The 26,930-nt window shown below is 46.0% G+C and overlaps 1 protein-coding gene across 3 annotated transcripts in view; it reads right to left on the bottom strand.

The window, feature by feature from the left end:
- The window catches only part of RBBP8NL (RBBP8 N-terminal like), a 108,488-nt gene that overhangs the window by 14,777 nt on the left and 66,781 nt on the right, over positions 1-26,930 (bottom strand). For 2 of the 3 annotated variants that reach the window (XM_033914968.1, XM_033914969.1), the window contains 2 exons: positions 25,135-25,196; positions 836-950 (listed from right to left, as the gene is read on the bottom strand). In XM_033914968.1, the coding sequence (XP_033770859.1) occupies positions 836-950; positions 25,135-25,196 (177 nt within the window). The remainder of the gene's footprint in view (positions 1-835; positions 951-25,134; positions 25,197-26,930) is intronic. The other variant, XM_033914970.1, reaches the window with a different exon arrangement.

The raw sequence follows: 26,930 nt of genomic DNA, 5'->3' as shown, positions 1-26,930 counted from the left end.
TGTCTTAGAATTTAGCACGCACTAATTTTGGTGCACGCTACATCGGTTAGTGCATTTTAATAAAAGGATCCCTTAGGGCTCCTTTTACTAAGCTGCGTTAGGGCATTAACGCGCGCTGAATTGCCGCGTGCGCTAGACCTTAACGCCAGCATTGAGCTGGCGTTAGTTCTATCCATGTAGCGTGCGGTGTAGCGTGTGGTAATATCCTGCGTGTGCTAAAAAAGCTAACACACCTTAGTAAAAGGAGCCCTTAGTGTTTTTGTTAGGTTGCCAAATGGCCATCAGGCTTTTGTTCTGCTGGCTGCTCCTTAAAATCTTGGTGAAATCACTCAACCATCCATTGAATTAGAAACAAAACTTAAATTGTAAGCCCTCCAGGATGATGAAAATATCTACTGTACCTGAATGAAACTTGTCTTAAGCTATTACTGAGAAAGGTGAGGTCTAAATCCAAATCCGAAATCCATTAACAAGCATACTGTGAAGTAATACAGAACACTACAAATGTCACCAAGGACTTGAACAACAATTCTACCAGGCCATAATGGCAGCAATATCCATGAATCACATAACAAGGACCTACTTAGGAAAACACAGCACCAAACACGCACACTAGAACATCAGTAAGTCTATTGGACAGCTAAAAAAGCCAGATTAGTACAGATCCATCCTGCACAGTTAATGCTAACAGAAAACCATGTCTCTTTCATATGTGCAGAACAGACAGACCCTCACACAGTATAGAATAACAACCGTATTTCCCTATATATAGGCTGCGGCCTATGCATGGGTTTTACAATATGAAATTTTCAACTGAGTCACACGTGGGTTATACCTTTTGCCCAGTGGTTAAGTCCCCTTTTCCTTTTACTATGCTGAGCTTTGCCTTTAATGCACAAATATTCCCGATCCTGCCCCCGCTGGTTTTGCTCTGTTTCAGGGCCCGTTGTCTGAGGAGGAAAAAAGAAGAGATTAGTGGTGTGGATTTGCCCCTCGCTCTGCACCGTGACCCCCAATTGTTTAAATGGCGCCTAACTCAGAAGGTGTCTTGCCAAGCGCCACCTACTGCATATCAAAGTTAGACACCGTTTGTAGCATCACGCCTAGCGGCACCTAAATCAACTTAGTTACTGATTGTTCCAGTATATTAAGCCAGGGTTTCCTTGGCCTAATGTACCAGCGCCTAAAGTAAACGTCTACCGGCTCTTAACTCAATCCACACACAATCTCCGCCCCTAACATGCCTACTTTTTCGGAAGTCGCTGCTAGGCACCGGTAAACACCTCAGTGTAGATGCCTCCCATGAGGTGGAAAGTGCCTATAGAGTTAGGAACCTACTGGCTAATTAATTCTTTTAAGTGCTTTTTAAATTGGCTTTTGATAGTGCTTTCAATTAACTGATTAAATAAATTCATTCCCCCCTCTTTTACAAAACCATAGCGTGGTTTTTAACGCGGCCGCGGTGGTAACAGCTCCGACGCTCATAGAATTCCTATGAGCATCAGAGCTGTTACCTCCACAGCCAGTGCCAAAAACTGTGCTAAGGTTTTATAAAAAAAGAAAAAAGGGAGGGGGGGGGGGGAAGGTAAGTTAGGATTTAGTTGCCAAACTTTGGGCACTATTTATAGAATCAGGGCCTGTGTGCTGACCTCAGGGAGACAATAATCACTTATTAGAAATACCTGAATCACATATCTTCTTCCCATTCCAGAACAGGATAGCGATGTGTTTATATAGCGGTGCAGATGTGTGCATATGCTTGTACAGATATTAGGGATGTGCTGTCTTTTAAAACAAATTAGAAAATGCCAATATAATCAATGTAAAGCCTTGAATTACAAATAACAGCTCTTCATCTAAGATTTAAGAGCACAGAGCTCTGAAGGAAAAGCAAGCCTCATATTTGGAATTTATAAGAAACGTGTTTTTTTCCCCCACCACTGCTGGACTCGCAGCAGGTGCACAGTGGGGTCATTTTACTAATGCTGTGGCAAAAGTGACCTTAGCGCACCCCTTATGTGGGCTTTCTTGTGCGTTAAGGCCACTTGTGCTGTGCCCGGAAATTGACTGGTTTTTCCTATTGCTGGAATTAATGGCTAAGCAGCTCATTACACAATTAATGCACAACCATTAAAAATTGCTGATGTGGAAACAACAAAGGGCAGAAATGCCGTGGTCCTTGAAGTGAAAGAAAGTTCAGGCTTTTGACGCCGTCGTACAAAAGGAAACGATCAGTATGATTTCTTCATCCTCTGGTATGCTCTGGAGTCAATGGGCCTTTAGTTAATCTAATTGGCTATGGAGCCTTCTACTAAGCTTACCACAGGTTAAGATCTACTGCCATGGGGCGTGCTCAAGCGAAGAGTAGGTGTGCGCAATGCTAATTGATTAGCGCAGTTGCTTCACCACACACCACGCAATGGTTAGTGGAGGAGCCCTTACTGCCTAGTAACTAAGTGTTGGTAAGGCCTCCCACACTAGTGACCACATGCTAATTGGAAAATTAGCATATAGCCATTACGGTAATGGGGAAATAGGAAATGCGGCCTTTGTACAGCCACACTAAAAGTTTAAAAGTTTTCTCAGCGTGTGGAAAGCCCTGCACTACTGATACCAGTTTCTACCATGTTTCCTCGAAAATAAGACCTATCCCAAAATAAGTCCTAGTATCATTTTTGGGGTAGGTCTTAATATAAGCCCTACCACAAAAATAAGCCCTGGTCCCGGGATTCGCCGGCAACTGTTCAACCCCCCCCACTGCAACCCCCCTCGCAAACCCCTGCTGACCCCCCATCCTTCCCTCCCCACTAACCACGAGCGAGCCCTACCTTCAACCGAAGCAGCGTTGGGCCAGCAGCACTCTAAAGAGGCTGCTTGGCCTTGTCCATCAGGGATGATGTCATCAGTAATGCGGCAGAGTGAAATCCCCGACAGACAAGGCCAAGCAGCCTGTTTAGAGTGCTGCTGGCCCAACACTGCTTCGGTTGAAGGTAGGGCTCCCTCGTGGTCGGCGGGGAGGGAAGGATGGAGGGTCAGCAGGGGTTCAGCTGCATGGTGGGTGCTCAAGGGTTCTGCTGCACAAGGGATGGGAGGGTGGGAAGGATAGAAGCTGGGCAAAGGTTATGCTGCATGAGGGATGGGAGGGAGGGAAGGATAAAAGCTGGACAAGGCTGCACAAGGGATGGGAGGAAGGGAAGGATAGAAGCTGGGCAAACTTCTGCTGCACAGGGGGATGGGAGGGAGGGGAGGAAAGATGCTACACATGTGGGGAAGAGAAAGCAAAGAGGAAGAATTGGGGTGAAGGAGAGGAAGGGAGAGATGGTCATGTACATACCCGAAAATAAGATCATGTGCCTATTTTGGGCCCCAAATGAATATAAGGCACTGTCTTATTTTCGTGGAAACACGGTAGCACTAACATAAGAACATAAGCAATGCCTCTGCTGGGTCAGACCAGAGGTCCATCGTGCCCAGCAGTCTGCTCATGCGGCGGCCCATCAGGTCCAGCACCTGTATAGTAATTCTCTATCTATACCCTTCAATCCGCTTTTCCTTCAGAAAATCATCTAATCCCTTCTTGAAACCCAATAGCGTACTCTGTTCTATTGTAGGGTCATGAAATGGTTAACTGTTGTTTGAAATACTGCTCTGGCCTACATAGCTGGAAACAGTGTACAATCTGCTGACATCATCTGCCTGAAATGTATGTCCCTGCCTTACCACATTGTAAACTAAATAGATAAGAGTTTGAGCCATGATGTACCCTGCCCTCCTAAACATGTAACATTTAGACCTCCAAGGCTTAGATAAGCAGATAAATGAACTAGCTTCCTATAGGACTATAAGTCGTACCCCTAAACCTATCGCAAGTGCTGGCTTAGGACCAATAATAATTGTAGAAAGTTATAGAAGTACCAAATGAAAACTGTAGTTTTTGCATATATTAGTTTGCATATGCTTAGTGAAAAGGGCATAAAAGTCCGTGCATTTCCTGTTTCTGACACTCTTGTAAGAAGGCTGCTCACTGCACAAGAGTCCGGCATGCTGTACATAAAACTCTTGTACTTTCTTCACGCCTCTGTCTTTGTGTGTCCAAGTGACCTTTCATTTGGCGCCCGAACAGGGACTTGAAGGTCTCTTGACCACTGGTCACTCGATTGGCCACTTGTCTCTGGTCCTACGGCTGACTAGTCTGCTTAGCCGGCAGCCCTCCTTTTGGAGTTGGCAGACCTCAGGAAGTTCGACCACTTCAACCGACTTATCCATTCTCAGTTTAAAGTACAAGAATCTGTATCAGCTTCATTCTGTCCTGGAGTGGCCACCATCTGGTAAGTAGGAATTGATCATTCCTATCCTGTCTCTTTTCTCCTGCCTAGTAAGCCACTTGATCCGTCGCTGAAGTCGCGGGGAGGAAATATAGGACCTGTGTTTCACTGTTTTGGGTAACAGATATTACTGGCGTGTGTATTGTGTGTGATTGAGACGTCCTTGGGATGAAGCGAGTGCGGACCTGTTAGTACTGCTTTTCCCTAGTCCGGAGATGGGCAGGGCCAGGAATACAGGGAAGTGTTTTTGTCCTCCATTGCACAATGGGGGGATGTCAGTCTACCTATGGAGACCCCCTTGATACAATGTTAGTTAATTTTAAAAAGGGATTTGGCTCTGATTATGGGACTACACTTAAAAAATCAACCCTTATTCATCTGTGCCAGTTAGAATGGCCGATGTTTGGTGTGGACTAGCACCCCTCTGGCTCCCTGGAAGAGGACATAACCCATCAGGTTTTTATCATAGTAACCCACCCTAAGACTGGCCATCCTGATCAATTCCCCTATATAGATAGTTGGTTAGACTTAGTCCGCAGCAAGCCTTCTTGGCTTTTCCCTCCTGTACCTAAGAAACTCCAGTCCCAAGTCCTCACCCTCAGGAAGACTGTCAATGAGCGTAATCGTCCTACTCATGTCTTTGAGTCTGACCCTTCAACTGACATACTTGAAATACCTACTGCTCCTCCTTCTTACTCAGCAACACTACAGCCCATACCCAATCCCAGTTCTGTCTCCTTTCTCAGCCTTCTGTTTCCCAGCCTGTACAACTCCCTGCCCAATTTCCAGCTTCCCCTTCCTGAGCCCTGGCTGATTGCCCAGCTCATGACATTCTGTCCTCCCTAGTCCTTTATCCACCTCTGGATTCTCTCTCTTTCTGATGATTCTCCTATCAGCCATCGCTTGAGACCTGATCTTCCTCAAATAGTTCCAATGAGAAGACAAATGAAACAGGAAACTCTGGAGGCTACAAATCTGGCCATGCCCCTTCGCCAGGTTCCTGTTGCCAATCCACCGGATGCCGCTGGGCATCCTAGACCACCCACTATTAGCCTTGTATATCAGCCCTTCACCACCACTGATTTATACAACTGGAAATCCCATTGTCCCCCTTACTCAGAGCGGCCACAGGCAACTATTGACCTTATTATGCCCATCATTCGAACACACCGACCCACGTGATCAGATTGCCAGGACCTACTTCTCTGTCTCCTAAATACCGAAGAACATAAACGGGTTCTGCAAGAATCCCTTATAAAGGCCCAGGTGGATGCGGATGCAGCTGACCCCAACTGGATTAATAACCATTTCCCTTCTCAGGACCATAATTGGGACCCCAATGACGCCACTCATAATACTTTACTTGTGCGGTACCGCCAGTATATCCTTGACGTAGGAACAAAGGACTACTACTCATACACAAGAGAGGTCAACCTCACAGCCAACAAAGGAGAACAAGCAGGAAGGGACAACTCAGACACAGGAGGGGATGACCACACAGCAAACATGGGAGATAACACAGGAGCAGTAAAGGATACCGTAAATGAAACTGTAAGGACAGCCAAGAGTAGAAGGTCCAAAAAGGTAACACGAAGGGAACTTAGATGCATGTATACAAATGCTAGAAGTCTAGGAAAGAAAATGGGAGAACTAGAGACGATAGCAAGACATGAGAACATGGATATCATTGGCATAACAGAAACATGGTGGAATGAAGAAAACAAATGGGACACAGTACTACAGGGATACAAACTATATAGAAGGGATCGAGAAGGGCAGAAAGGTGGAGGTATTGCCCTATATGTTAAGGAAGGAATAGATTCTGTTGGAATGATTACAACAGACAGGAAAGAGAAGCTGGAGTCCCTCTGGATCAAAATTCCTGGTCAAAATGGCGCAGATACAAAAATTGGCCTTTACTATCGTCCCCCAGGACAGGCGGAAGACACTGACTCAGAAATGATGGAGGAAATCAAACAAGTATGCAAGACAGGCAATGTAGTTATATTGGGAGACTTCAATCTCCCAGGAATAGACTGGAAACTAGGAGCCTCCAACTGCGGCAAGGAGGCAAAGTTCCTGGAGGTGCTAGGGGATTGCTTCCTGGAGCAAATGGTAAAAGAGCCGACAAGAGGCGATGCCACCTTGGACTTGGTCCTAAATGGTCTCACGGGACCGATAACAGAAGTAGAAGTCATGGCTCCACTGGGAACGAGTGATCACAATGTAATCAACTTTAAACTGGACATCGGGAAAGGGAAACATGCCAAAACCTTAACCACCACCTTAAACTTTAAAAAGGGTAAATACGATTGCATGAGAGCCATGGTAACAAAACGACTCGAGAAGATGGTGGACAAACTTGAAACAGTAGATCAGGCATGGTGCCTATTGAAAAATACTATTGCAGAAGCGCAAGATCTCTACATTCCGAGGATTTCTAAAGATCGGAGAACTAAAGGCAAAGGAAAACCGGCATGGCTTACCATACAGGTGAAGGAAGCCATAAAAGAAAAGAAGGACTCTTTCAAAAAATGGAAATGCACAAAGACAACCGAAGCCTGGAACAAACATAAAGATGAACAGAAGAAATGTCACAAGGCGGTGAGGGATGCAAAACAGGACTATGAGGAAAAAATAGCCCGGGAGGCCAAAAACTTCAAGCCCTTCTTTAGATACGTGAAGGGGAAAAAACCTGCAAAAGAGGCAGTGGGACCCCTGGACGACAAGGGAAGAAAAGGGTACATCAAGGAAGATAAACAGATCGCAGACAAACTAAATTCCTTCTTTGCGTCCGTCTTTACGAAGGAGGACACCTCAACAATACCTGAAGCGGAGAAACTGTTTACAGGAGAAATAGAGGACAGCCTCACCACAGTTGAAGTGAACTTAGATCAGATATACTACCAGATCGACAAACTTAAAAGTGACAAATCCCCTGGACCGGATGAAATTCACCCAAGAGTCTTGAAGGAATTGAAAGTTGAAATCGGAGAGTTATTGCAAAAACTTGCAAACCTGTCAATCAGAACTGGTCAGATACCAGACGACTGGAAGAAAGCGAACGTCACGCCAATTTTCAAAAAAGGATCGAGAGGAGAACCGGGCAATTATAGACCTGTGAGTCTTACGTCTGTCCCAGGCAAGATGATTGAATCACTGATCAAGGATAGCATAGTTCAGCACTTGGACACACACGACTTGATGAAACCCAGTCAACATGGATTCAGGAAAGGGAAATCGTGTTTGACGAATTTACTCCAATTCTTTGAGACCGTGAACGAGCAAATTGATAGTGGAAAGCCGGTGGACATAATATACTTGGACTTCCAGAAAGCGTTCGACAAAGTTCCACACGAAAGACTTCTCAGGAAACTACAAAGCCATGGCATAGAGGGAGATATACAAAGATGGATAGGCAAATGGCTGGAAAACAGGAAGCAGAGAGTGGGCATTAATGGGAAGTTCTCCGACTGGGAGATAGTGACTAGTGGTGTACCCCAGGGCTCAGTACTTGGACCGATCCTTTTTAATATTTATATCAATGACTTGGAAAACGGAACATCCAGTGAGATCATCAAGTTTGCAGATGACACAAAACTCTGCCGGGCAATCAGATCGCAGGAGGATAGTGAGGAACTCCAGAGTGATTTGTGTCGGTTAGAAAAATGGGCGGAGAAATGGCAGATGAAGTTCAACGTGGAGAAATGCAAGGTAATGCATTTAGGCAGTAAGAATAAGGAATATGAGTACAGAATGTCAGGTGCAAGTCTGGGAAAAAGTGTACAAGAAAGGGATCTGGGTGTACTGATTGAAAAGGATTCAGGTCCCAATTCCTGCCCCATACTTTCTCTGTCTCTGTCATATGTAAGTCAGGTACCTGGGGACACATCTTAAAGACCAGAAACCATCTTTCAAATATGTCCGTCTTTTATTATGAGTTTCACATATTTATACGAATCAGGTTTGCCAGCATGTGTCAGCATGTGACGTAAGGTCACATGAAACTTTAAACACATCAGCATTTTTCCTATCTAGAGATTGAAGTCCACTGAGGGTCAGAAAAAGCCTTGACCAGCAGAGCTTCTTAACTAAAGCTGTCTGTAAATACGGCTTAACAAAACAATTGAATTCACTTCACTACAACTCTGTTTAAACATTCATGTCAAAGAAAGAAAGACAAACATAGATGTCCTTATACCATCTTCAAAGAAGGGAAAGATAAACAGGGCCTACCTTTGCATCTTTAAACAACATATGCCTAAGGACACTTACTAAAGTTCTGATACGTGTCCGTTCAATTCCCCTCTTACGTCATGTAAATGACGTCACAAATACACAGCATGAGCTGGAAGGGAGTGATACCCTAGGTATGTCTCTCAAGGAGGGGTCTTTTAGGAGCTGTAATACGAATAACACAGTACATGAGCAGTCAAGACAAGAGTGCAAATAATAAGAGATTATGCATTCAACTAAAGTGCTGATCCCAAAAATTAGATAAATCAGAGTTACATTTGAACTCAGCAAAGAGGTCTGCTAATTTCTGAATGTCCATAGTAGGACCTATATTGTCAGAAAGAAAAGTACAACAGCATAAAATACTGAGGAGAATTTTTCAGAATTCTCAGCTAGAATCATATCTAGGGCCATATGATTTTGAGAACCATCTGAGAAGTGGAGCCTAATTGATCAGTAATACCTTGCAAGGCGTCCCTAGAATAGTTCACAAAGCGTTGCTGATTATAATAATTTTAACTAATCCGATCAACATTCTTATTAATAGTAATAAAGGGAATAAGGAACTAAAACCCAGCCTTAACCTGAGCTCGGGCCTTAAATTCATCTGGGACCCCTCTTGGGACCCCTATAGCATCTATGTATACATGTGATCAGATTTATATCAAGACAAATAAAAGGAAAAACCATGTGAATAGGAAGGATGCCTTTCAGAAAGAATATGCAGAAGCATAGTAACCTTAACTAAAGTGCACTGGCCTATCCACTGGCTGGGTAGCTTAACAGGGAGCCAAAAGTCTCCATAAAGCCAGTAAATATCAAATCTGATGCAGCAACAATGGGGCATACCTATGAGCCAAGACAGAACAATAACCTGGGGGTAAATTACCTACAAAACTACCCTGTGTCAGATTAGAAACATGACATATGTAATTGCCCTTATAGATGGTAACGGCAATATCAAGCTTTTGTTGTCCTGGCAACAAAGGGTATTTAGAACACTGCAGTGCACAAAGAGGATAGGTAAAATTAGAGGAGATACTGGTAAATAACCCAAAAAGGCATGGTTGGATACCAGGAGGGAGGTCCAGATGTACGGTTCCTAGATGGGGTCTAGCTTGAGCACATATGTAACAATTACTCTTATTATGTTGATCAGCAGTGAATTTCATCCATTCTAACCAAAGGTTACGTTCTGAAAACCCTACCTCAACAGCCACAATATCTTCAAAAGTGGGATTGGCAATAGCCATCATGTCAGTAAGTTTATTGAATGTAGGGGCCAGTGGGTTAGTATTTTTTGGGGCCCCCACAAAATGGCGGGAGAGGATGAGTGGAGGTAGATAGATCCCGTAAGAAAACTGATAGGTCGGATAGCTAGACCCACCCTTAAACCACATGTCCATAATGTACATACCTTCATCAGTAGGTCTAGGGTTGTCAATAGTAAGAGAAAGCTTAATAATTTGTGCAGGAACACTTTTCCTATAATAGTGTCCAACCTTATGAAGGGTCATACAAGTAAGCAGTGATTTACCATTTTGGTCCACTGTTTTTCAGAGTATTTTCTAGTTTATAAACCCAGTCAGTATTAATATTCCACCCTACCACTCCCCAGAATGCACACTTAACCCCCCAACGTAAGTCAGTAACATATATATATATATGTCCTTAGTTTTAGGAATCTCTGAGGACCAATGGCACAGCCTTGGGATATCAATTGATGAACAGTCCACAATGTCACAATACTCAAAGGAGAAGGTGGCAACTTGCACACTGCTGGAATTATACCAAAGGGTAGCATACTATCGGTCTTTTCTGGATTCCAATTGAAGGACAGCCTTTGCGAGGGAGTAGTCCAGCTTGACGTCGTGTTCGCAAAGAGGTGTCGGGGGTGCTGTTTACAGCAGGAATGTCATTTACAGATGGGTATGGGCAGAAAGTGTCGTGGACCCAGAACACATCATCCCTGTAGACCCAGTTAGAAATGATCCATACAGGGAGAAAAACTAGCAGCAGCGGTGCCAGTAAGAGAATGATAAAGTTGGTAGAATGCTGCAATGAGATCATTATGTTGTTCCACTGGAGGAGGTGAAATCTGCGCAGGGAAGACTTGCTTCTGGGGTTTTAGGTTAACCCTCTTCAAGCGACTTGCGTGGATCCAAACAGGAAACTCCTCAGTGAGTGCAGCAGGCCTGGTCACAGCGATCACAGTAGTGGGAAGGCCAAAGGGGAAATCCGTCTGCTTCCGATCCTTGGAAAGCTGCTGGACAATCACCAGGCTGGAAAAAATGGGTAGGAATCTGTGGAGAGAAAGGAGAAGTGCAAGACACGTTTCTTTGAACAAGCCCTAATATTTCAATTAGCTTTTGGACGTATTCCTCCTGTATCAAAGGAAAATCTACCCATGGGGCGGGGAAAGGTCATCCCGTGAGAACCTCAAAGGGAGAACAGCCAGATGTCTGTGCATACAGAAAGAGATACTTGAAAAGAAATGCTTGGAAAGCATTCCAAATATCATTCAGCAGCTGTACTCCAATGTGATCCAAATAAGAGATAAAAAACAAGAGAAACCATGTTGCCTGTACTGAACGTGGCAACATGCAACAATACCAATTCATTCACTTAGCATAGCCATGGCAAAAGAGCGACAATACTCACTTACTTAAGGTTCTTAATTGAACAATCCAAAAGGATATGTTTTTTCGTGCTTCATATAACTATTATGCACTTCAGAGAGACCATACTGATGTACTGAATGTATTCAGAAATGTATGGATCATATGTAGGGAACACCACGAAATAAACGCTGTATAAAGTAAAACTTTTTTCTTAAACATATAACCCTTAACTAAACTATATTCAGAATATAAAAGCTAAAAGTAAAAGAACATTGCGCAGTTAGGCTAGTAAGAAGTGGAAAAAGAGCTCTAGAAATGGCCAATATTATGTATCCTGGGGTACCCACTAAACTAAAACAAGTAGACATGACACAGACAAAACATAAAGTTTTAAGCGTGGAGCTATTACTCCATCTGTCAAGTGTGCAGGGCTGAATTTAACTCTGCAAATAAACACATTGATATAAAAAAAAACCAAAACTACAAATAATGTATATCATAACCATCTCATATTTGGAAAAAGGCATAAAGCTAATGTCTCTTTGGAGCGTCTCTATCTCTGCAGTGATAAAGAGGACCCGTGGAAAACATTAGAAATATCTGTGCCAAAACGGATCTGGGATGGCTATGTATAAATCCGGAAAAAACATTTTAAATTAGCAACATCCTAATTTCAGCTAAAACAATAGAAAGGAATTGTATTTTCCAATTTATTTTCAATTCACAACCATGCCAGCTGTAATTATCGAGCTATATATCTCTGTATCAAGGAGCAAAAGGTCAAGAATGAAAATATCACTAGCAAGAAGTTAAAATGTCGAGCGAGCACTACGATAACCAATACCATGATATTGGGCAATGAATAAGGGAGAGCTAGCAGCTGGTATCCAGGGTTTCCCCTCTTTGCACCAAAGTCCGTCCAAAAGGGCGGCTTTGGGCACCTGCCAAACGCCAGGCATCAAATTCAGAGGAAGCTGTGAAAAAAGAGAGGAAGAGAATCCTGTTCACCCTTGAGACCCAGAAGCCTATTTAAAAGAAGGGCTTGGACATCGTGAAAAGTATGAAGGGTAATGGGGTGACCTAGGATCAGAAAAGTAACCATCTCTACCACCATAGCACAAGCAGCCAGGGAACTTAAACAGGAGTGACTATAAAAAAAAGGCAACAGAGCGTAACTTACCGCCATGTTCTCCCTTCATGGTGTTACAATAGTCCCAAACAAAGAGATAAAACATGTGGGCATAAGCAGGAAAACCCAAACTTGAGCTAGAAACCAAAGCACATCTTAAATGTCCAACATTTCATAAGTCCATCTGATAAGAGCAGTCATTTCAGAAACCAGGGTCTGTCTCAAAATCTGGTCATAGAAGGAACAAGCAGAGATCCATTGGCGGCAGTGACCAATCATAGCAAGAAAAGTAAGCATGTCTTTCTTGTTAGCTGGGCGGGGCAGAAAAGCAGCAATGCAGAAAGTGCAGATTTTCCTTTGACCATGAGACAGGACAAAACCCAGGTATTTCACTTCAGATGTACACCAGTGCAGTTTATTTCATGACACCTTGTGACCACACACAGACAACCATTATAAAAGATACAAACTATCAGCCTGACAGGTCTCCTGAATTATGGAACACAAAAAGTTGTACAAAATAAGAATAGGACCATGAGGGGCAGTGCATGACTTGTAGAATAGCCCGAAGGACATTCCACACTAGGTATACTGTTGCTTAAAGGTGAAGGCAGCCTCACCAAAGGGACTAAAAATAAAGCATTCTTTAGGATAATGACAGAAAAAAATCATTGGCTGCCGGTGGAATGGTGGAAGAAACATAAGGGCAATGAGAATTACCAAAACATTAACAGCCCGAAAATCTAGGACGAAACGGGGAATGCCATCAGCTTTGGCAACAAGAGCGATGGGCGTATTATAAGAAGAGATGGTGGTTTTGATAATGCCGGAGAAAAGTCAAGAGACAAGCAGTGGAATCTCACCTTACTGCTTTATAAAACCAAGAATGAGTAACTTCAAAGAAGCACTATAGGGGGTCAGTGGAAGCCCAAACAGAGAAGTCTGGGGGAAGGGACAAAAACATTCATGCACAGACCCTGATAATGAAAGCAAAGAACAGATTAGCTTTGCTCTGCACAAGAAAGAAAACCTCTAAAACGGAATTTTTTCTTTTTCTTGTTTCTTTTTTTTTTTTTTTTTTTTTTTATGATCCAGCACAGAACACAAAGAAAGCAGCCGGTAGAAAAAACGCACAAAATTAGGGCTTGTGTACAAACTACAAGGGAAAGATCTTAGACTGATTCAAACAGCGCATTCAATTCATTCCACATAACAGCATGTCCTACCTCAGTAGTAAACATTGGTGACACAGAAAGATGGGAGCTGAAGGAAAAATGTCATACATACACACAGCCGTACAAGTCTCATTTGTCTAGGAGTAACCTAAGTGCCTTATTACTCATTACAAAGCCAATATAACAATGCAAAAATATTCGCTTATCTTACCTTATAAGCGAGGTACAGTAATAAGAGACAATAAAATCTTATACTCTATAAAAGTTTTACCTTACAAATGACAGAGTGGGCAGGGGGGTTCTATAAATAATTTCATTCTTTCCGAAAGAATGGCAGCTGCGTATATATTCATGAGGGGCGCTTACCAAAAGTACCCCGAGATTTTTCCCAAAAAAACTCCATAATAGAACCCAAAGCTTGAACTTAAAATAAGGGGTTGGGTACAGGTCACCACTACCCAGTGAGTATTAAAGAACAGAAAAAATTCAGAAATACTCACAAAATATTGGTGATATCATCTGCCCATCGCGGACGTGCCCCCAACTGAAAAGGATTCAGGTCCCAATTCCTGCCCCATACTTTCTCTGTCTCTGTCATATGTAAGTCAGGTACCTGGGGACACATCTTAAAGACCAGAAACCATCTTTCAAATATGTCCGTCTTTTATTATGAGTTTCACATATTTATACGAATCAGGTTTGCCAGCATGTGTCAGCATGTGACGTAAGGTCACATGAAACTTTAAACACATCAGCATTTTTCCTATCTAGAGATTGAAGTCCACTGAGGGTCAGAAAAAGCCTTGACCAGCAGAGCTTCTTAACTAAAGCTGTCTGTAAATACGGCTTAACAAAACAATTGAATTCACTTCACTACAACTCTGTTTAAACATTCATGTCAAAGAAAGAAAGACAAACATAGATGTCCTTATACCATCTTCAAAGAAGGGAAAGATAAACAGGGCCTACCTTTGCATCTTTAAACAACATATGCCTAAGGACACTTACTAAAGTTCTGATACGTGTCCGTTCACTGATAGATAGGACCCTGAAGCCGTCAGCACAATGCGCGGCAGCGGCAAAGAAGGCAAATAGAATGTTGGGCATGATAAAGAAAGGAATCTCGAGTAGATCGGAGAAAGTTATAATGCCGCTTTATAGGGCAATGGTCAGACCCCACTTGGAATACTGCGTCCAACATTGGTCTCCCTACCTAAAGAAGGATATAAAACTGCTGGAGAGGGTGCAGAGACGAGCAACCAAACTAGTGAAGGGTATGGAGAAACTGGTATATGAGGATCGACTTAAAACACTGGGATTGTTCTCCCTTGAGAAAAGGAGACTGCGGGGGGATATGATCGAGACCTTCAAAATACTGAAAGGAATCGACAAAATAGAGCAGAGAAGATTATTTACATTGTCCAATTTGACACGGACAAGAGGACATGAAATGAAGCTAAGGGGGGACAAGTTCAGGACTAATGTCAGAAAGTTCTGCTTCACACAGAGAGTGGTTGACATCTGGAATACTCTCCCAGGGGAGATTATTGCGGAATCGACAGTCCTAGGCTTCAAAAGCAAACTAGATGCATATCTCCTTGAGAGAGGCATATAAAGATATGGTTGGCTATAAAATAAACCAGGTGTATACCTGGCAGGGCCTCCGCGTGTGCGGATCGCCGGACTTGATGGACCGAAGGTCTGATCCGGAGATGGCGCTTCTTATGTTCTTATGTTCTTGAGGGTCTCCGGTTGGCTTCTCAGAAACCCACCAACATTTCCAAAGTATCTGAGGTCCTCCAAAAGACTGATGAATCCCCAGCCGCATTCTATGAACGTCTCTGTGATGCCTAAAGTATCTTTACTCCCTTTGACCCAGAAAAACCTGAAAACCTCCGTATGGTTAATACCTCGTTTGTGAGCCAGACACAACCTGATATCCGTAGGAAACTCCAGAAGCAGGATGGGTTCGCAGGCATGAACACTGTCCAGCTCCTTGAGATTGCCCAGCGTGTTTTCGTGAATTGGGTCAACGCCAACCGGCGAGAGGCTGATAAGCTTCTCCGGTGCAAAGCGGACCTCTTTGCGGTAGCCCTCCAAAATACTTTCCCAAGTAACCGGCCCCCTGCCCGAAACTCTGAACCCTGCTCCTCCAAGCGCTCCCCCCTATTCCTCTGGCCCCTCAAAACCTGTGGGGTCCCAGCCTGATAGGACAGGACCCCGTAAGGATTTGGAACGGGATCAGTGTGCCTATTGCAAGGAGAGGGGTTACTAGAAGAACGAGTGTCTAAGCAAGCCAGGCTAAAACTACGGATCAATCTACTATTGGTTTGGCATCCTTTCATTCTGACTCTGAAACTGAATACTGAGACAGACCGGCTCGCAGTGAGTACCAGGGACTTTCTGGATTGTTCCCAACTTACTCGCTCAGTTCCCACGAGCCCTTGGTCAATGTCCGTATAGGGGACCACTCTATTTCTATGCTGGTCGACACCGGCGCCAAACACTCAGTTCAGACCCATCCTCTCAGTAAGCGTTCTTCCAAATCTATCTCCATTATGGGTGCAACTGGATCTTCTGATTCTGTCCCTATCCTTGAACCTGTTTCGGTTCGCATTGGCGGCCATTCCATACCACATTCATTTGTGTACATGCCCTCTTGTCCTGTCCCCTTGCTTGGTCGGGACCTTCTCCAGCGCTTGGGAGCCACTATTCGTCTGTCCTCTCACGGTCTGACTAAGGACCTCCCTTCTGCAAACCTCACACCCATTCCTGACCGCTCCGCTGCCCCGTCACCAAGCCTCCTCTGTTCCCTATTGTCGGAACCCATGGCAAGCAAACCCCCACTCTCTGTACCTGATTTTCTTGAGGGCCTTGATTCGACTGTTTGGGCTGAGTCTGGGTCCCCCGGACTAGCATGTAACATCCCACCCTTTGTTGTTGCCCTCAAGGCTTCTGCCAGTCCGGTCTCTATCAAGCAGTACCACATATCCCAGTCCGCTCTCCAGAGAATACACATCCATTTATCTCGTTTGCTAGATTGTGGGTTTTTGGTTCCTTGCAAATCACCCTGGAATACCCCTTCCTTCCAGTTTTAAAACCCGGTGATCCCCCCGATTACCGCCCTGTTCAGGACCTCCGTGCTGTCAACCGTCTTGTAGAGGACATCCATCCTACTGTCCCTAATCCTTATACCCTGTTGGGATTGGTTCCCCTGGAGTTACCCACTTCACTGTTTTGGATCTCAAGGATGCATTCTTTTGCTGTCGGTTAGCCCCTTCCAGTCAGCCAATTTTTGCATTCCAATGGGAAAACCCTTCCACTGGACAAACCTTCCAAGTAACCTGGACCCATCTACCCCAGGGTTTTAAAAATAACCCCACTCTATTCAGCACCGCCCTTGCTTCAAACCTTGCCAATTTCTCCCCTTCATCTGATTCCCAAGTCTTGCAGTACGATGATGATCTTCTTCTCTGCTCTCTATCTACCTCTGCCTGTCAGGAGGACACTCGCTCTCTCCTTCAGTTTCTTCTTCATTGCGGTTACCGTGTGTCTCTCCAGAAGGCTCAGTTGTGCCTTCCTTGTGTCACCTACCTTGGGTTTCATATTTCCCAGGGTACCAGGTCCTTTCCCCACACCCGTGTCCAGACTGTCTATAGTCCCCCTGTTCCCGATACTCGCAAAGCCCTGCGCACCTTCCTCGGTATCGCCGGATACTGTCGTATCTGGATCCCTGATTTCTCTACTATTGCCAGCCCTCTGTATGATTCCACCAAAGGCGCTGACTCAGCCTCTTTTGTCTGGACCCAACTTCAGGAGTGGTCTTTCCGCTGCCTCCAAAAACTTCTGACTCAGGCTCCTGCCCTTGGCCTTCCTGACCCCTCCAAACCTTTCCAGCTCTATGTTCATGAAAAGTCCGGTATCGCAGCCGGAGCCGGAGTCCTTACCTAGTTCCTTGGTTCCTGGCGTAGGCCCATTGCCTATCTCTCTCGACAATTGGATCCTGTTGCTGCCAGGTGGCCTCCCTGCCTTCGGGCAACTGCCGCTGTCTCAGATCTCTTACAGCATGCTAACAAATTCACTTTTGGCCAACATATTGACCTCTTTGTCCCACACTGTGTGACCTCTCTTCTAGAACATAAAGGCTCCTTGTGGCTCCCGAATGAGCGCCTCCTTAAATACCAAGCCCTTCTTTGTGAAAACCCACAGGTCTCTCTTGTTGTCTTTTCACTCCTTGTCCCCTGCACTCCCCTCCCTGTCTCCTCCCAGCCAGTCATGCACAACTGCCTTGACACCATTGACTTAGTTTATTCTTCCCGTCCTGATCTCACTGATATCCCTCTCTGGGACCCTGATCTCACTCTTTTCACAGATGGCAGTTCGTCTGCCACCCCTTCTGGTACCCATATCGCTGGTTATGCAGTAGTCTCTGCCACTTCCCCTTTACTCATGGGCCCTCTGCCCTCTGGCCCTTCCGCCCAAGAAGCTGAGCTGTATGCCCTCACTTTTGCCCTGCGCCACTCTGCCTCTCAGTCTTGCAACATATACACTGACTCCAAATATGCTTTCCTTACCTTGCATGCCCATGGGGCCATCTGGAAACATTGAGGTTTCATTACAGCCTCTGGCCCCCTGATCCATCATGCTCCCCTCATTCTTAATCTCCTCGAGGCTGTCAAATTGCCCTCCCGTGTTGCGGTTATGCACTGTCAAGCCCACCATCGTGTCACTGATCTCGTCTCACGCGGCAATGCCCTTGCCGACCGCACAGCCCGAGCTGCCAGCCTCTGCCCCCCTCCTTCGGCTCCTCTGTATACCATCATTCCTTTTCTGGACACCCTTACACCCCAGTACACTTCTCAGGAACAGACTTGGGCCCACACTCTTTTGGGCCAGTCTGTCCTGAAAGGGGGGTGGATACAAATATGCGCCAATTTAAGTGCCAATCCAGACACACACACTGATACTTCAAATGCGAGCACAGCAGGTACCCTTATATTCATTCCTCAACACCTGGCCCTCACGATTGTCAAAAGATGCCATGATCTGGCGCACTCTGGAGAACCCGCTATGAAAATGACCCTCAAGAGACATTTTTTATCAATCACCTTGATCAGCTAATCTGGAATACTGTCTGACAGTGTGTTGTCTGTTCTAGAATAAATTCCCCAACCAGACGACTGCCACCTCCTGGACACCAACCCATTGGAACATATCCGATGCAGATTCTGTCTGTAGACTTCACCCACATGCCTACTCCCATTCCCTCAGTCACCTTCTAGTCTTCACAGACACCCTGACTAGATGGGTTGAAGCCTTCCCTACTCGCACTGAACACACCAGGGAAGTAACCAAACACCTCCTAAACGACATAATTCTGCGCTTTGGTCTCCCTGTTTCTATAGGCAGTGACAGCGGCCCGCTTTCATTGCCGATGTTGTCCAATAAACTGCTCAGGCTCTCCAAATTGAATGGAAGTTACATGCTGCTTACCATCCTGAGAGCTCTGGTCAGGTCGAAAGAATGAATAGAACTCTTAAGACCCTTCTCACGAAACGAAATGAAGAAACCAATCTGTCCTGGCCTGTCCTGCTGCCCTCTGTCCTATTTCAGATTAGATGCACCCCATCCAAACCCACTAAATTGTCCCCATTTGAGCTCATGTTTGGCCGGCCACCACCCATTGTGAACCTAGATCCTGGCTCCTTTGCTACTCTGGGATCGGATATCCTCAAGAGTCAGGTCCAATCTTTAGTTAAGGCCCTTTAATAGCTCCACAAATGGGTCCTGGAAAGGGCCCCACTACATCCCTGGGGATACGGTATGGCTAAAATCTTGGAAGTCAGACCCCCTGAAGCCTAGGTGGACAGGCCATTTCACTGTCCTCATTTCTTCCCCTACAACTGTCAAGGTGTCCGGACATGAAATCTGGTTTCACTACAGTAGAGTCAAGCCTGCTGCTTGACACCCCAGGCAAGCCACCCCAGGCAAGACAGACCTCCAGCTGAAGATCTCTAAAACCTCAAAATTGCTTTGAACATTTACCACTGTATTTAGCAGGTGTTCTGAATATAACCTTTTCACAAGTGTTTGAGTTTAACTGACTGCTTGTGGTTAACCACTGCCCCAATTGAACCTTCTTCTATGTACATTGAGAGTCACTCTGTGACAAATGGTTTTTCTGTGTATACACTGCCGAATGCTCCTATGTGTTATATCTGACTGCTGTTTTCTTCTTACTGTCTTATGCTTCTTCCTTTTTTATTTGTTTCCTGTTGTGCCAGAAGCTCAGGCACAACCCCTTGAGTCCTTTAAACCATGTCTTTCTGAGGTCCGTAATGGAAATCAGGTAGAAATGGCCCTCCTGTACAGAACCCAATTCTGTTGTCACATGCCCCCTTACCTGATGTCTGTTCCTATGAGGGAGTCAATTATCGCAAGTGCCAGACCACTGTTGGAGTCATATGTTACCAACCCACTAGTATTAAAGATGAAAAATGGGTAGAAGTCCGCATTAATGGGGCTGATGGTCCGCTTGTTAACCAAACTCCCATAGTGGATCCCAGGAAGCCAGTAACTGTGTATTTTGATGCATGTGGGGTTGCTGATAGGGCTGCAGGTCTGGAGAACTCTAAGTATTCTGTTACTTGTGGGTCCCTCAGTTGGCAGAGATACTACTCCACCTGTGATAAATACATGTGCCCTTTCATAATCCCTCCACTGTACGGGCAGAGAAAGTATGGTGCCTTTGTCTGTCAATATGAAAATCAGATTAAGTGGGCTACTTACCCCCTAACCCACGAAAAGGGCCAGCCACCCCCAACTTCCACTACTCTACGCTTGGGCCCTATGCTTAGCCCTACCTGCCCGGTAGGGGCCTGCAACCCAGTTTCCTTCACTATCATGAAACCCCAAAAGTGGAATCAGCAATTAGAGTATGTGAAAGGGCGTATTGGGTTTAGAATTTCAGGCAAAGGGTCTGACCCAGGTGCAGACCTATACATCCATGTAGTGACCCGACCCCAAGCACCAGTACATCACTCCATTGTATTTCCTCAGTTTTATGAAAACATGAAAGTAGATATTGAAATTCCAGAAGTTACTCGAAACTTGTTTATACAGTTTGCTGAGGCTATTGGACAAACCCTTAATATTAGCAATTGTTTTGTTTGTGGTGGCACTAATATGGGTAAGCAATGGCCATGGGAGGCAAAGCAGTTGGACATGTTAAGCCTATCTACACAGAACCTTACTTTTGCTTCCACTCCTCGGCCTCCTCGATGGACTTTGCGAACCTCCATTATTGCCTCTCACTGCCTGCAGCAGATTGATGGTCCCTTCAATGTTCAAGTCGGACACCTCAAATGTACCTCGCTCTGTTCCTTCAATGCCACAACAGCTACCTGGACTCCCTGGCCTGCCAACCTCACCTCCACTCTACCAGGGAGTCCCCTCCAGAATCTGCTCAATGGTATCTCCTATGATCACTGGCCAGCCCCTTATGCTGGCTCTGCGGCAATTATTTGCATGCTCCTGGTTGCCAGCAAGTTGGACTGGAACTTGTGTACTCGGCATGATCCGCCCCAGCTTCTTCCTGTTACTGCTGGCCGATGGTGAAAGCCCGAGTGCTCCTATCTTCAATGCCAGGGGTCACCAGAAGCGGTCTGACTCCCTCCAAATTGGAAAATGGGGTGATGACTGGCCTCCTGAACGGATCATTGCTGTTTATGAACTAGCTTCCTATAGGACTATCGCAAGTGCTGGCTTAGGACCAATAATAATTGTAGAAAGTTATAGAAGTAACAAATGAAATTGTAGTTTTTGTATATATTAGTTTGCATATGCTTACTGAAAAGGGCATAAAAGTCCGTGCATTTCCTGTTTCTGACACTCTTGTAAGCAGGCTGCTCGCTGCACAAGAGTCTGGCATGCTGTAAATAAAACTCTTGTACTTTCTTCACGCCTCTGTCTTTGTGTGTCCAAGTGACCTTTCACTATCACTCCCTCTGGAAGCGCATTCCAGGTGTCCACCACCCTTTGGGTGAAGAAGAACTTCCTAGCATTGGTTCTGAATCTGTCCCCTCTCAATTTTTCTCATTCTTGAAGTTTTTGGAAAGTTTAAAGAATCTGCTTAGTAAAAGACCCCTATGTCACTATGGAGCTCATTTTCAAAATAGAAAGATGTCCAAAAAATGGCATAAAGTGGCACTTGGACATTTTGGTTTTGCCATTTTCAAAACTAGCTTTCTAGATGTTTTTCTAGGTTTTTTTTAAATCTGCAGTGTGTCTAAATCTCAAGGGGAGCATGTTGGAGGCGTGTTAAGGATGAGATTTTGGCGGGCAATGTTTTGTAGTGATAATCAAACTTTTTACAAAATGTCCAGGGCACAACTTTGATGTTTGGGGCTAGACCTGTTTTAAAAATGAATAAGAGAAAGGAAGGTGCCCAAACCAGATAACCACTGGAGAGATGAATGCATGTCCCCCCCCCACTCTCCCAGTGGTTACTGACCCCCTCACAGGTGACACCTACAGCCATAAGGACTAAAGGGGTAGTAGACAGGTGGGTACAGTAGGTTTTGGGGGAGTTTTAGAGAGTCCACCATATATCGTATGGGGGTTATGGTGAGATGTATGCCTGGCACCCTTTATGTGAAGTTCACAGCAGTGACCCTAAGGTGCCCCACTGCTCTGTTGGCATGACTGTATAACCAGTCTATTATAGATGGTGACTCCGCCTATGTCCAAATGGCTTGGTTATGGACATTTTGCATTTGGATGCTTTCATATTCGAAAATTGCCCCCAAAAAATAGATGCACTAAGGGCCAAAGCATCTACATAGGTCATTTTTTTTTTTTTTTTAATATTCTTTATTCAATTTCAAAATTACATTAAGTGTTAAATATATTCATTCAGATTAACATTAACTACATCACTTACAAACAATCATTGATATATTACATAGAAACATATCCCTTCCCTTTTCCCACCCCACCCACCCTTATATTCCATTATCATATAAAACATGTACGGTAATAATAAAATTCCCCCCTCCCTACCCCTTAAATCGAAAAGTATATACCGTATTTTCACGCAAATAACGCGCACCCGTAGAAAACGCGCACACGGGTATAGCGCGCAGAAATCACGATGATATGTACCAAAACTTTGGTATTCCGCGCTCACGGGTATACCGCGCATGCTGCCCGACGCTCCTTTCGCCCGCCCTGACTTTCCGACTCTCCGTTCACCCCCCCTGACTTCCGTGCACTGTCCCCCCTTGAAGGTCTGTCCCCATCCTGAAAGCCTGATGCCCCCCCCCCCGACGTCCGATACATCCCTCCCCCCGAAGGACCGCCGACTCCCCAACAATATCGGGCCAGGAGGGAGCCCAAATCCTCCTGGCCACGGCGACCCCCTAACCCCACCCCGCACTACATTACGGGCAGGAGGGATCCCATGCCCTCCTGCCCTCGACGCAAACCCCCCTCCCCCCCAACGACCGCCCCCCCCAAGAACCTCCGACCGCTCCCCCAGCCGACCCGCGACCCCCCTGGCGACCCCCACGACCCCCCCACCCCCCTTCCCCGTACCTTTGGTAGTTGGCCGGACAGACGGGAGCCAAACCCGCCTGTCCGGCAGGCAGCCAACGAAGGAATGAGGCCGGATTGGCCCATCCATCCTAAAGCTCCGCCTACTGGTGGGGCCTAAGGCGCGTGGGCCAATCAGAATAGGCCCTGGAGCCTTAGGTCCCACCTGGGGGCGCGGCCTGAGGCACATGGTCGGGTTGGGCCCATGTGCCTCAGGCCGCGCCCCCAGGTGGGACCTAAGGCTCCAGGGCCTATTCTGATTGGCCCACGCGCCTTAGGCCCCACCAGTAGGCGGAGCTTTAGGATGGATGGGCCAATCCGGCCTCATTCCTTCGTTGGCTGCCTGCCAGACAGGCGGGTTTGGCTCCCGTCTGTCCCGCCAACTACCAAAGGTACGGGGTAGGGGGGTGGGGGAGTCGTGGGGGTCGCCAGGGGGATCGCGGGTCGGCTGGGGGGCGGTCGGAGGTTCTTGGGGGGGGGCGGTCGTTGGGGGGGGGGGGGGTTTGCGTCGAGGGCAGGAGGGCCTGGGATCCCTCCTGCCCGTAATGTAGTGCGGGGTGGGGTTAGGGGGTCGCCGTGGCCAGGAGGGTTTGGGCTCCCTTCTGGCCCGATATTGTCGGGAAGTCGGCGGTCCTTCGGGGTGGGGGTGCGAGTGGTCCTGCCGGGGGGGGGGATGTATCGGACGTCGGGGAGTCGGCCGGGCAAGAGGGCTTGGGCTCCCTCTTGCTCCGATCGTGGATGCGGGTGCGGGTGGGAGCGCGTGCGAGCGGTCGTTCGGGGTGGGGGTGCGAGTGGTCCTGCCGGGGGGGGGGATGTATCGGACGTCGGGGAGTCGGCCGGGCAAGAGGGCTTGGGCTCCCTCTTGCTCCGATCGTGGATGCGGGTGCGGGTGGGAGCGCGTGCGAGCGGTCGTTCGGGGTGGGGGTGCGAGTGGTCCTGCCGGGGGGGGGGATGTATCGGACGTCGGGGAGTCGGCCGGGCAAGAGGGCTTGGGCTCCCTCTTGCTCCGATCGTGGATGCGGGTGCGGGTGGGAGTGCGTGCGAGCGGTCGTTCGGGGTGGGGGTGCGAGCGGTCCTGCTGGGGGGGGTGAATCGGGCGTCGGGCGGGGTGGGAACTATGTTTTAAAACTTTTGTATACCGCGCTCACGCATATAACGCGCGAGGGGTATGCGCGGTAGGTAAAAACGCGTATAACGCACGCGTTATATGCGTGAAAATACGGTACATAGGTCATTTTTGAAAAAAAAGATAGACGTCTTGTGGTTTTAAAAATGGACATTTTCTCCACCCGATTTTTGGATGTTTTTCTCAAAATGTCCATAGTCAGACTTAGACATCATATCGAAAATGGCCCTCCACGTATAAGCGAAAGTAAATGACTATGGGGTCTTTTAACTAAGATGTGGTAAAAATTGGCCTTAGTGCACTCTTATGTGGTTCTTTCCCCCATGATAAGCTATTTTACTGTAGCCATAAAAGCCCCGATTTCCAATTGTTTTCTATTAATGCTAATATTTTTATTAGCATGCAGCCATTTAAAAAAATTACCATGGGAATACTTCTCACACCTATTTTGTACACATAAGGGCTCCCACATTATCTCTGCACTAACCAGTAATGTAAATGCACTGGAACACCCACTCTCCACCCCCTAAAAATGCAAAAAATTTTTTAGTGCACAGTTAGCACAGACATAAGGCAAACCTAATGCAGGATGCATTAGCATGAACCATATATTAGGCCATTTTTGCTGTGTTTGGCAAGCAGTTAAATAAAAAGACCCTATGTTTCCATATATTCTGAGAATAAAACTAATTTCAGTGTTATGCTTTACTGTTTTTATTTCCACATTTCTTGGAGTGAATAAAGATGTAAAAGAAAACCTCATTTTGCCAAGACAGCTCCTAACAAGCTCTCTCTGTTGCTATAATGTGCATATTTCAGCGGCTGCAGCAAGAGTACAAAGATTGGCCTTAAAGGAATTTTGTCAGGACTAATCAAATGGAAATAGCTGACCCAACACTACTGTGAAAATAAAGAGCCGAGTAAAACAAACCTCGCTGTCGGATGTGTCTGGCTCATCTGCTCCCTCTTTCCTGGATTCTTCCCCATCATTAACTAGTGAAAAATCCAGAAACAGGTTTAGTGATTCTCTTGTACTCCTACAATATAACTGATGCCAGCCATTGAGCAGAGATATGTTAGGCAAAGACAAAACCATTGATGCCAGCCAATGAGCAGAGATATGTTAGGCAAAGACAAAACCATTGATGCCAGCCAGTGAGCACAGATGCTAGGCAAAGACAAGACCTGGCCTAGCTGCCCCCATCTATTTATTTATTCTACATGTGGATTTACAAGTGATGCCCTACAATGAACTGTATTTGACTTTAAAAATGGACTTGGATTCTGATCTGGAACCACTGTTGCAGATCGGGGGTGGCTTCTGCTGCCATGCCCCAAATTCTGCTTTCTTTGTAGGATGGTTGCTATACGTGGAAGGCAGATGTACAACTTGGGAAATGGGAATTGGCAATGGACAGTTGGCTAAGCCAGTGGCAACTTAAAAAAAAATCTTTGTCGAGTGCTCCTGTCAATCAAATCCTAAGCAGCTCTTGTATTTGCATTAAGAATAGAGGCATGACTATGGAAGAACTCTTTACTCAGATAAGAAGGCATTATCATGCCAATCATTACTGGATTTAACCCTTCAACTGAGGGTCCCCTTAAAATGTGCAAGTTACAATGTATTCACGGTAGTTTCTTTTAATGATGTATCAGCTAGACAGCCTAAAATAAGGATTAGGCCACATGGGATCACCACTTCTACTGATGGGGTGGACCTTCAATAGTAGGGGGTTGCCTGTAGGCAGTTTCTTAATTTGCCTGTTGGGAAATAAGCCCCTAATGCCAAGAAAGATTCTTGAATTTCCGAAAGAACAAAGTAGCAGGTGTGGAGAGAAGAAAGAAATGAGCTGAGGAAGGGGTGGGGGTGCATGTTTTTCTGACTGAAGGCCAGGGCCGTATTTTCCTATAGGCTAACTAGGCTTCAGCCTAGGGCCTCAAGATCAAGAGGGGCCTACATTCAAATTGTAAGCAAAATTAAAATTACACTTTTCTAAAAACAGTGAACACTAAAACACTGAACCGAAAATAAGAAGAAATTCTACGCTTCGGGATCGGAACCGGCTCCGGCTGCAATGGGGTGCCGACTCGGCTTCTCCCTTTCTTTGTCTCGCCCTGGGAGGAGGATCGGGGAGGGAAAGACGTCAGTCTGGAAATAGCTGGGCAAAGCCCAGCCCCGCGGGGAGAGAGGCAAAACGTGGATCCGTCAGGACAGGGTGGCCCAGACTGGCATCGGGGGTGGGGTGGGGTGGGGGGGTTTCAGTGGAAGGGGATGGGAGGCAGGCAGGCTGGCATCGGAGGGGGGTGGGGAGGTTTAACGGAAGGCAGGCAGGCAGGATGGCATGGGGGGGTGTTCAATGGAAGGGGGATGGGAGGCAGGCGGGCATCAGAGGGGGGGGGGGTGAGGTGAGGAAGGACGCACTGGGGCACTATGGACATAGGAAGGGGCAATGTTGTGTGTTATGTTTGATTAGTTATTGTTACAAGTACTATATATGGTGCTGAGAATAAATGTCCAAATAAGTGTTCTCGCCTTTTTTTTATTTATTATCCGTGTCGCATTTTTTATAAAGGTTAGTACCAATAATAACATGTTTCATTTAACATATTGATATATATCACAGTAATGATGTATTTTATTATCTCTCATGTAATTTACAAACTTAAACATGGGAGGTGAAAGGGCCTCATAAGTGGAATAGCCTAGGGCTCTTTTCATCTAAATCC

Source organism: Geotrypetes seraphini, chromosome 11 (genome assembly GCF_902459505.1).
Source record: "Geotrypetes seraphini chromosome 11, aGeoSer1.1, whole genome shotgun sequence".
Taxonomy (NCBI): domain Eukaryota; kingdom Metazoa; phylum Chordata; class Amphibia; order Gymnophiona; family Dermophiidae; genus Geotrypetes; species Geotrypetes seraphini.
Note: the sequence above shows the minus strand (reverse complement) of the source record. Positions and strands in the feature narration are given on the sequence as shown.